General features: G+C 39.2%; 1 protein-coding gene across 16 annotated transcripts in view; it reads left to right on the top strand.

The window, feature by feature from the left end:
- Positions 1–9,043, top strand: part of LOC123505467 (neuronal acetylcholine receptor subunit alpha-7-like) — a 240,105-nt gene extending 231,062 nt beyond the window's left edge. For 8 of the 16 annotated variants that reach the window (XM_045256789.1, XM_045256798.1, XM_045256790.1 and 5 more), the window contains 3 exons: positions 2,051–2,062; positions 5,987–6,244; positions 7,394–9,043. In XM_045256789.1, the coding sequence (XP_045112724.1) occupies positions 2,051–2,062; positions 5,987–6,244; positions 7,394–7,519 (396 nt within the window). In that variant the 3' untranslated portion in view covers positions 7,520–9,043. The remainder of the gene's footprint in view (positions 1–2,050; positions 2,063–5,986; positions 6,245–7,393) is intronic. The other 8 variants (XM_045256796.1, XM_045256799.1, XM_045256797.1 and 5 more) reach the window with 1 other exon arrangement.
- Positions 9,044–12,500: the final 3,457 nt, after the last annotated feature.

Genomic DNA, 12,500 nt, shown 5'->3' with positions numbered 1-12,500 from the left:
ACACGATCAACAAGAAAATAATTGTAATCATCATACACATTTCATTCAAGGGATCATGCATTTTTTTTTTTTTTTTTTTTACCACAAACACATGGACAGCTGACGTGCACCCAAGGCATACATGTATCAAGACTCTAGTGGGCATATGAGAGCACAGGGTCTGAATGTCGCTCCCGAGTGGGGAGGTACCGTGGCGGGCGAGGGCGACTAGCGTTTAAGGATCACATCTCGTGGCCAGCCTGTGATTCCCAACTGACGTGTTTTGTGTCCCTGTACCATCTATGTAAAATGCAAATCTTATTCAAGTCATTCGCAGGTTCAAGCTGTGTTAATTTCAGTCTTCGTATACCACAAAATCTTGTATTAATAGCAGAAATTTGACCCACTTACGCAACCCTCTATGCGCTGTGCACACGTGAAGGATTAGTTGCTTTGCAAGCTGATCGCTGTCGCCCGCAACGGCCCCGCATGAAACTGGTCGCGGAGTCAGTGTTATGATGCATGGGAGGGATGGCAACGATGCCTCTATTCTTACCTCAGGCATAGTTGATAATTGTCGTTTTTATGCTATCACATCATCTCTGACACTTTTGGAGATAATACATTACCTAAACTAAGCATTACATGAGATATAAGCAAATGTTGTCCCTGAGTCAAACATCATAAAAGACCCCAACTATTTAGAGTCTAAGAAGAGAAGGTAGTAAAGAAAATGCTCCAGTTAGTAAGCAGTGGTAGGGGAGGTAAAACAACACTGAAGTGTGAGAGCTGAGGTGTGAGGCGCAGTGTTGTGAGGGAATGTCAAGCAGTTTAAGGCATGATGTGAGACAATCTCTGAGACCCAAGGAATGACGTCGTCGGCATGAAGGTGGGGCGCTAGTGCAGGGACGAGGAGCCTCGACACCCCAGACACATCCACATGCACAGGTGAAGGCCGGAGGTGGAGAGGAACACATCACTGGTACACAGACGGCGGTGGGAAAACACTGCTAGTTGGACTGACGCGACTGGGAGCTAACACACAGGCTTTGGGACGCTGCAGTTACTTGTCAGATTACAAAGACGCGCAACAGCCACTTTTTGTATGCAATTATTTCGCACGTTCTAGGTTCGTCGGGGATTCTTAGATGTAATGTTTCTAAGTCGCTGGCAAGAGGTTCGCTTCTCACCTCAACGAAAGAGCCCCGAGGCGCTCTATCCAACCGAGGGACTTCCTCAAACGAAATAAAAAATAATGAAAAGGATGATTTCGAGAGCTAAAACCCTTCACCAGAATATAGCCTTAAATATTTCAGTTATAATTGATAATCTTAACATAAATGTTTTCCCTCTAAAGAACATATTTCTACAAAAAGCTTATGTAAAATGTACATTGTTCTTCCTCGTATGCACAACATTAAAAAAAAAATCCAGAAACAACAAAATGAGCCCGAAGCCTCTCGCTGGTATTGATGAATAGTTTTTTTAATAATAGTTTTTAAATCAAAATCTACTTGAGAATACATATGATTGGCACTGAATGCTCAACTCAGACTCGTGCCATTCACTAACACTTCATCTCATCGATATCTTCCTTCAAAATCCGCTTTTGGGGTAAATTGAACGCTTCAACTCTCAGCTCTTGACCCTAGACACCAGCAGCTGGCCTCTTGGGCCCGCTCTTACCTTGTCACCATCTTCGAAGACACACCTTGCCTTGTAAGACATAGGATCACTTTCCATCACCAGGCACACTTTTAAGTTCCTTGGGACTCACACTCACCACTGTGACGAAAAGGCAAATTAACCCACTAAAATACATAAATTATATATCTATATGTGAGTTCATTTCCTTGGTCAGCTAATCATATTATACATATATATATATATATATATATATATTTTTCCAGTTTTATTCATATTTATGAATCTTATACTAAAATGTATTAGGTTTATTAGAAGATTATTTGAAACTGACGCACATTACGAGTCAATATCCATCCATCCATTCTCCCAAGTAACGACCCCTCTGTTTACAATTCGCCTCTCACTGGAACTTCCGTTTGGACAGTGCCCCTTGGAGGTAAGAGGTTTTATGCCTATGTAATTCTGCGTTTACCATAATATATATATATATGCCATAGTTATTCTTGTTTACATTTTGTTACTGCTTCACTTGAACGTCCATTGAGAGGTTTTTTAGAACATAGGCAATGTAATTTTTTTATGTGCATTTTAAACAAGACTCAGTAAAGACAACTGAATCATTGACTTCTTTATGATCGTAACTGCAGCGCCCCTTTTATACTGCACTGTTTCTTTGAGAACTACAACTCAGCTGGCAAAAATGGCATAGCAGCCTTGTGTGTAACTTTGTACCCTGTCTATCTCCCTTGAAGGACCTCTCAGCAAGCCTTCGTCACTCGTAGTTAGTTGTTCATCTCAGTAAACTCTATGTCTCCGGGCAGCTGTCAATATTGCCATTTGAGACTTGCACGGGATTACACACCAGGTAGTGGCGTAGTTGGTTGACACACTGGAAACGTCGCGCGGTGCTTTGTGCCGAGGCAAATCATTTCATGGATTTAAGTATGCAGATAACTCATCATTGTGAAGTCGTGGCCTTTGTTGCCCAGTGCCCATATTTTTTCCATAAACATGCAAAATAAAAGTGCTTAAACAATACTGAATGCATATACACATTACTTCACCTCAATAATGTTTCACTGTGCACAGTGTTGTAAGTGACACCAACCTGTCTATGTTTACGAGTCGCCGAGGCATGAAGACACCAGCAGGACGTGTCGTGTTGGCAGTCTGGTCTCTGTGTCCTGAGAGTCACCTAAACCATTTAAAAGGGAAAAGATTATTTCAATTTCACACAAGTATACTAATACATTAAAATCTGAAAAAGTACAACATCATGACGCCTAGAAGTGCTGTGCTTTACGGCACGCCATGATCAAAGACTCTAATTAAGCTTCGGAATATAAACATTCTTAATTAATCAAATAATTCCATAAAAAAAAAAAAAACAAGGCTATCGCGATGGGCCAGTCAGTGGCGTTGCGGGACCACACCCATCTGTCCCTCGGGTCTCTCCGAGGTAACACTCCCCGGACACAGAGCTCAGGCGGCGGAACATTTACATATGCATCTTCGGCCAAAAGTATGAAGTGAATTAACTTTGTCTACGAACCATGTGGGAGGCCCGCCGCCCACACGTGCTCGGGCGGTGGGCGCGGCGGCTACTGTAGCAGCATCATTACTTTAGAACTCAACCATGTTGGATGTTACTTTACTGTAGGATTGTATTATACTCAGTAGTAATCATAGAATTTGCTGTCATTAACATATTATAACTATCATTATTATAATAATAATTATTATTATTATTATTATTATTATTATTATTATTATTATTATTATTATTATTATTATTACCTATATTTAAATTGACATCTTTTTATTTTTGTTGTTAACGTCGTTACCATTATTGTTTATTATTATTATTATTATTATTATTATTATTATTATTATTATTATTATTATTATTATTATTATTATTATTATTGATATTATTATTATTATCATTATTATTATTATTATTATTATTATTATTATTATTATTATTATTATTATCATGATCATCACCGCCATTATTATCATCCTTATCATTACTATTATTGTGAGTACTCTCTTTATCATATCACAACCATTACTACCATTATCAACATCATTATCACAATTCACCATTACATTACCACCGCCTCACCGGTCAATACATTGTTTTTATGTCATCATAACAGAAACAACAACAACAACAACTACTACTACTACGAATACTACTACTACTACTACTACTACTACTACTACTACTACTACTACTACTACTACTACTACGACTACTACTATAACTGCTTCCAATACTACAACCACCACTAGCACCACCTGTCATTAATACTACTTCTTCTTCATCGTCTTTTTTTCTTCTTCTTTTCTTCTCTTTTCTTCTTCTTCTTCTTCTTCTTCTTCTTCTTCTGTTTTCTTTTTCTTCTTCTTCTTCTTCTTCTTCTTCTTCTTCTTCTTTTTCTTCTTCTTCTTCTTCTTCTTCTGCTTATTATCATTATTATCATTATTATTATTATTATTATTATTATTATTATTATTATTATTATTATTATTATTATTATTATCATCATCATTCTATCGTTTCCACCGCCACCCCTACTACCACTACCAATATTACAACTATTACAATAACAACAACAACAATAACAACAGCTTATACTACTACTATTACTACTACTACTATTACCACCACCATAGCCATCACTACTACTACTACTACTACAACTACTACTACTACTACTACTACTACTACTACTACTACTACTACTACTACTACTACTACTACTACTACTACTACTACTACTACTACTACTACTACTACTACTACTACTACTGTTACTACTACATACTGTTTTTATTTGAAGCTCATATAAATCAGATTATAGTATTTTCACAGATCTTTTTCAGTTTTAAAAGCAAACAATGACGTGAATAACATTGATAACTTATTTACTCTCTTTGAAGTAAAGTTATGTTTTTAATTTTTCTCACACAACCACTTTTGATGTTTCGTTCTCATTTTAGTCATACTTCATGTTAATATACAGCTTCCATCATTAGTCTATCCCAAGTTTCCTTCAAAGTTTCGTATTGCTTGTAATGTTCACTTGCAAATCATTATATGTTACCCACGCAAGCATAGCATTGGTTTAGACAAGTGTATGCAGCGTTGTATTCAATTCACTTTCACGTGTACAGACAAATTATATTTTATATCTACATTCACATCACATGAACAAGTAGCATTTGTACAATCACGAGTCTTGATTCCTTGGCTGGCACGCCCAAACCACCTTCGTCATCTTAAAAGAAGACATTGTTATGCATTCTCCTCTTGATTACATTTGTTTTGTTGCGTTCCTGATACTTGTTTCACCCTCATTATGAGTGTACAATAGAGCAGTCCATATCTGTGTAGAAGCGGTGGCGCGCCGCGGCCGGTAAGTAGCTGGGGTAGGGTAGCGGCGCTGTGTTTAGCGGTAGCGCGGGAGTTGTCTCTGGTGTGAGTAGCCAGTTGTAGCTGCATGCCCGTGTGTTGTATGTGTCATATCGTTACTCTTTTTTACTTCTTCACTCTCGACCATTATATCGAAATACCTTGAAAATTAAACTAAATAAAAAAAAAGGCAGCTAAGATTCTATTCAACGCCCCATGATACAATAATGGTCGAGGATGAACTTGAGTATTTTGTATTGTTGTAATATTGGGAAGGATTCTCGACACACAACCACTTCCGCCTTGTATACACTGTCACACTGTTATCACTGCCAGTGATGTAAGCATCCCCCTCCCCTCACGCCCTGTTTGCGGCCAGCACCCCAAACCAGTGGTGCTGTCCTCAGCAGGTTGTAAATAGTTTATAAGAATTCTTCCATTATTTTTTTTTTGTAATTATTAATATATTTGTACTAAGTATGTGTATTTCACAATACATTAGTTCAAAGAATGTTAACACTGAAAATATTGCCATAGGTTTCGAAGAAAATCCCACAATAAAACTGCATCATGCAACAAACTTCGAACTAATCCTTTGTAATTAAAGTTTGAGAGTTTTCTGTACCTGTTTCCAGTAGATATTTATTCCTCATCAAACACTAAGAACTCCGGATATTATAGGATTCCATAACTGCCACAAGTTGATTGTACTATTTAGCTCAAATTAATATTAACATTCAATATATATATATATATATATATATATATATATATATATATATATATATATATATATATATATATATATATATATATATATATATATCTTACCAGTTAGAATGGCCGAACCTTGTAATTCTTGGTGAAAAAAGTATGTATATATTTTGCTTTCTCCAGAGTTGATTCTCTGACAAGTAAACCTTTTGATTTTCTCGACAGGAGAGATCGTCCAAGTCACTTCTGGCCAACGTGCTGGACATAGACGATGACTTCCGAGCTCACACGCTGCCGCACACCCACACAACCAACACCAACAACACTGCGGGCTTCATTAGGGTGCCTCACGGAGGCCACTCCGTCGACGATTCTCACCTCGTCCATACCTGCATGTCCTCATGCACCAGGGAGCTCAACCTTATCCTCAAGGAGATTCGAATTATTACGGACAAGATGAGGAAAGAGGACGAGGAAAGCGAGGTAAGTGGAAAAGATTATTAGGAAATATTCATTTTAGTTTTGATTCTAGGCTGCCTTCTTGACAATTATTGTCATACTTTCGTTTTCTATCCATTGTGCTCTTGATATTGAAGATTATTTTCTCTTGCTGCTGTAAATCATGTTATATTTGTCCTTGTCACGGTGAAATCTTTGTATGTCATTTTGTAACGACGAATTTAACCAAACATTTCTTCGTCACTCATTAACAATCAGGAGTTTTCGTTATTGATTTTCAAGAACCTTGGAGATAGATAGATAGATAGATAGAGAGAGAGAGAGAGAGAGAGAGAGAGAGAGAGAGAGAGAGAGAGAGAGAGAGAGAGAGAGAGAGAGAGAGAGAGAGAGAGAGAGAGAGAGAGAGAGAGAGAGAGAGAGAGAGAGAGAGAGAAAGGGATGGAGGGGGAGAAGATATAAATTGATTACCAAATTGATTGTCTGATAGATAGATATCAATAAGTGGAGGTAAAAAAAACAAAATAATGAACACAAGGATACTGGATGAAAAAGATTGGTATTTGGATAGATAGACTTACAAACGCATGGAAAAACATATTAATACACTAGTGCATGATTGTGTGTTTCACTGTTTGATCTGCTGCAGTCTCTGACGAGACAGCCAGACGTTACCCTACGGAACGAGTTCAGCGCTCATTATTTCCGATCTTCGGATAGGTCTGAGACCAGGCACACACCACACACTGGGACAACAAGGTCACAACTCCTCGATTTACATCCCGTACCTACTCACTGCTAGGTGAACAGGGGCTACACGTGAAAGGAGACACACCCAAATATCTCCACCCGGCCGGGGAATCGAACCCCGGTCCTCTGGCTTGTGAAGCCAGCGCTCTAACCACTGAGCTACCGGGTGTGTGTGTGTGTGTGTGTGTGTGTGTGTACTTTTACACACCGTAACGTGTAGAATACGATATACAGACAGAATCTTGTCACACTAGTTGATGCTTAGTTACTCGTTATGAACTAAAACATGATTTATAATCTCTCTCTTTATAATCTCTCTCTCTCTCTCTCTCTCTCTCTCTCTCTCTCTCTCTCTCTCTCTCTCTCTCTCTCTCTCTCTCTCTCTCTCTCTCTCTAGTATGACACTACATATATTCATCCTTCCAGGTGAAAAACGACTGGAGATTCGCTGCCATGGTGCTGGATCGCCTCTGCCTCATCATCTTCACCCTGTTCACCATCACCGCCACCGTCGCTGTGCTTCTTTCGGCACCTCACATTATTGTTCCGTAATACAACGTAGCCGGGGTGGATTCGTCGGCCTCATCGTAATGGTTTGGTGCAACCTTCAAGCACCAGCATTACGATGTCTTGTAAAATGAACCCGTCATGGGGTTCATCTGCCTATGTTCCATACTCCGGTTTTTTGGGCAACTCCGCCCACGTCGCTGAGGCACTCGAGGGGAGGACCTTAATGCCGCCTCGCCCGAGGCAACGGGCGACGGGTGATCGCCCCTCCTCGTTCTGGTCACGATGCTTCCATAAGTGCCAAAGGGCCGGCATTTACCTGGCTCGCGGCGACAGTGTGTCACACCCTCGCTCAAGCCCACGCCCTCGTCAGACTGCTATGGCCCGCCCACACATATGTACCATAGCTCCAGCCTGTCCCACGCATCCTTGAAGTTCCCCTCTACTACATCTTCGCCAAGATGGAGTCATTACCCAGTCCAGTCGAACGTCATTGGGTCCGTGAGCGGATGCTGAACATCACGTCTGGAGGGAGCGGGTCTACGCGATGCCCGGGGCGCGTGCACAAGTGAACCGTCGGATTGTGCGGTGCGGCGGGCCCGAGTAGTAACAGCAACAGCAGCAGCAGCATACAGGGTCGGGGGGGCCGTGCTATGTTTCCTCTTGCCACCGCCGTCTAGCGGAAAGGGTTCTACACTGTACTACTTTTGTCACTCATATTATTCGGCAAAAATGAAGGTATGCCGATCCGCGGCATACACTTTGTTCCCTTGCTCATTCGTCAGTATTACGTGAATCCGAGACCATCATAAGCATTAGATGCTTGATGATATGCTCTTTTCTTGTAACATTAAGCTTATCTTCCTTTATCTTGATCTGTTCAGGCAAGTTTAGTCTCCAGGCAATAATATCACCCTTGGCTGGGAGCTGGGAGCGTGGCCTGGCTATTCACTTCACTACTTGACTTGCTTCTCCATCGTACTCGTCACCACATCCTTTCACTGATTGCCCAGCGCTCAAACAAGCCCTTCATCCTCATTTTCCAAAACATTACTCTCTCAATCTCACTTGTCTCTATTCATGGTTCTTATTTAGCATGCGACCCTGAGCAGCCCGCCCGTTCCCAGTCCCTCCCCCTAGAAGCCCGCCCCGCCCTGCCCAAACCCGCCTCGCTCGAGCGGTGGCCAGGGCCCAGCACAGAGTCGCGCCCCCAGTTCCCCGGCGAACACTATCTGTTACTCTACACAAAACTTTTAACTTGTCTCTACTCTAATGTTGGTGTACATAAGCGTTTTATATTTTTTTTTTTTTTTATCTTAGAATGGTTATCAAGTGGCTCATGAATTAAGTAAAAGAATTATGTGAACATCTCTTTTAGAGCTCAAGTTACATGGAATGATGGTTGATTGAAAAACAATTGCAACAAATTTCAAGTCAATTGATGCCATACCGTATCACTTTCCATTTTATACAATAACAGAGAAAATAATTCCCCAAAGACAATACCTGACAATAAATACAAACCAGTGCGCATTACCAAAAAAAAAAAAAGAAAAGGAGAAACAAAAGAGTGAATTTATATATATATATATATATATATATATATATATATATATATATATATATATATATATATATATATATATATATATATATATATATATATATATATATATATATATATATATATATATATATATATATATATATATATATATATATATATATATATATATATATATATATATATATATATATATATATATATATATATATATATATATATATATATATATATATATATATATATATATATATATATATATATATATATATATATATATATATATATATATATATATATATATATATATATATATATATATATATATATATATATATATATATATATATATATATATATATATATATATATATATATATATATATATATATATATATATATATATATATATATATATATATATATATATATATATATATATATATATATATATATATATATATATATATATGATAAATTTTGCGCAATACGTAGTTTAAAAATTCTCTTAACAATCATAGGTTAAAAGAAGTAGAGGATTCTTAATTTACCCCCAACTCCTCTACGCTCATGTGTAAAATATATCAAAATAGACAGGAGGCCTCCCATACCCCCCCAGTGAGAATGTCCCAATGGAATTCCCTTTGTTGACTCTTTTCGCTAACAAGACGAGAGAGAGGAGTTGTGGGTATCGTAGTGGACAATTTCCTAGCAGTTATGACGCACCGGCTGCCTGACTCGGCCCGGAGGCCTTCGTGGTGGGCGGACAGCCGGACACGTGGCCTCAGCAAGGGGCGGCCGCCGCGGCGCCCCTCGACCGTGTGCTCCCGATAGCCCCACTCCAGGGTCCTGTCGCCCCTGTTGAGGTGCATCGTACTTGTATGTACGACCTTGGAAGGGGTTTGACTTAGAATCATCAAAAAATAAACAAAGTTTATCTTTTTCAATGGTGTTACAGTAAGTGTGTAAGTGTATAAGCCCACGTGGCTGGCTATTTCATAATCGTCACCAATGTGATGTTTTTATACTCTTGCGTTAATCTTCGACATCCAGACGATTGTTAATTGTGTGTAAGTATGTATGTGCACGTGTGCGTGTACCGTGTGGTTCTCATCACGTCAATGGTATCAGTGACGGAGTGAAAGTAGCGCGATATCGTCTGTTTCCTTACTTCGGTGGGCCCCGGAAGGTCTCTCGGGAGAGGAGCTCCGGTCGTTGAGGAGGGCTGGGTAATGCAATCAACATAGGTAGAAACCTCCCTAGGTTTACCTTCCCTCGTAGGTCATCAAACCCACTTGGTTTACAACATTATAGACCACTAATCTTCTGATCTGCACTTCACTGTATCGCAAGATATATTTTAGTTTTGAACCACTCCCGTATTTTGAGTCTTGCATCTTCTCTTTAAGTCTCTGCTACTGATTTATCGCTGTAAATACGGGTATCTTGCTTCATAAGTATGTTGTTTATTTCCTACATTATATTAAGGACGATTCTTGTTGATAGTTTAGCAATCAAGTAATGTTGTTGTTAGGCATTTGAACTTTTGATTTTGTACCTATCACATATAAATATATAAATATATATAAATATATACATATACATATACATATACATATACATATATGAACTCGCTTTCAGAACAAAGAAGGCATCAAGTAAGCTTAATTGCTTTACTGGGGAGAGAACGTTACCGGAGTCACCATTATTTTCTCGCTTAACTAGAGCAAGTTATTATTGGGCGCTAGTGCCAGTTTTGTAAATATTTAATACTGCTCACCTCCAAGACTCAAGGGTATGATGATAGACGAAAGGAAGCCCTGTGTCACCAGGGTCTGCCTTGCCACCTGAAGGGAAGCCCTCACTGTCTGCCTAGCCTGGAACATGTCTTGCTAATGCGCATCGAATTGGCTGCCGTTACTAAGACTCTTGAGTAGCTCGTCTTTCTGCTCCTCTACACCACAACGGTGGACGCGATGCTTCTTACCGTGTGGAACATTCACAGATTCAACATTATCACATGTCGTGGTTTGTTAAGAAGAGTTGGTACTGTTTCATGCGTCGAACTAAGTTAAAAATGTAACACTTGAGTTCCTCGTGAATGTCTATCGTAATTAATCAACATCATTTTTAGTGTCAGCTGATCCCGTATAATGTGTGTGTGTGTGTGTGTGTGTGTGTGTGTGTGTGTGTGTGTGTGTGTGTGTGTGTGTGTGTGTGTGTGTGTGTGTGTGTGTGTGTGAGTGTGTTTGTGGTCTCCATCACTTCACCAAACTCACAAAATGTCCCCTCTGCACCGTTTATTATTATTATCATTATTATTATTATTATTATTATTATTATTATTATTATTATTATTATTATTATTATCATTATTATTATCATTATCACGGAGACAGATGACGGGGCTCTATGACACCCCAGAAGTGTTACTTGAACAAACACCGGCAGGAGCGTCGCTCAATTCGTCAGCGGGCGTGTGGGAGGCGCCGCGAATGACAACAGTAAAGCAATTATAACTACTTGACAGACTGTACCATATAAACGGATGGTTGCCTTACGTGCATGTACAGAGTGGTTATGGAACTACTGAACATTATGAACGCTGAAAGAACTGGAATTTTAAACAATACAAAATTTAGGCCCTTCGTTTTGTGGTTTGCATAAAGAACAAGAGACGTCGTGCTCAAGCTGTGAAGATACGTACTCACACAACAGTTATATTTTGATAGTCGAAATCCTAACTCAAGTGAAGCTATATCAGTGAAAAAATAAACTAAAGCAAAGTGATAACTAAAGCAACAAAGCCTACGTAGATATGACACTTGAATGCGGCACCGGGTGATCACCGTGATGTAGCAGCGGCCCACTCGCTGGCTCCCGCTGCGAGGCAAACATGGCACCATAACTGTGATAGTGACATTTGACAGTCAGCTGATGTATGGAGAGGCACAATTTCTTCTTCTTCATGTTTTCTCTTGGTAGACGAAGTGGGCCCGACTCCTTTAACAGACAACATTACCAGCCATTCAGTCGGAAACCAATGCGGACAAATCGGTAGCATATGGCATTGTTCTCTCATCATTATCATTGTACAGCATGACTCTGTGAAGGCGGGACCCCAGTTAGTTGTGTATGTAATATTTCTTCTACATTTAATTTGTCGTCATAACGATATAAAGGTAAACCATGCTTTACGAGATTCGGCCGATGGAAATTCCCCGCCCCAGTCATGGTCCCCTCGAGGTTATGCTGGGAGTAAAATAATGGGGAAGCCAGGGCCACCTTGACAATCCTGTATGTAAAGGGTTAGGATATAATTGCTACTGTTACTTAGTATTAGTTATTTAATGAAAACTAGTTACACGAGCTCACGAACCTGTCATACTAACATAACCTAACAACTTGATGATTTTCGTTTTTGTATAACTTATTTTTTGTTTGTTGTTTAAGGAATGGGTG

Source organism: Portunus trituberculatus, chromosome 18 (genome assembly GCF_017591435.1).
Source record: "Portunus trituberculatus isolate SZX2019 chromosome 18, ASM1759143v1, whole genome shotgun sequence".
NCBI classification, from domain to species: Eukaryota; Metazoa; Arthropoda; class Malacostraca; order Decapoda; family Portunidae; genus Portunus; species Portunus trituberculatus.
This window is presented reverse-complemented; position numbering and strand designations above follow the sequence as displayed.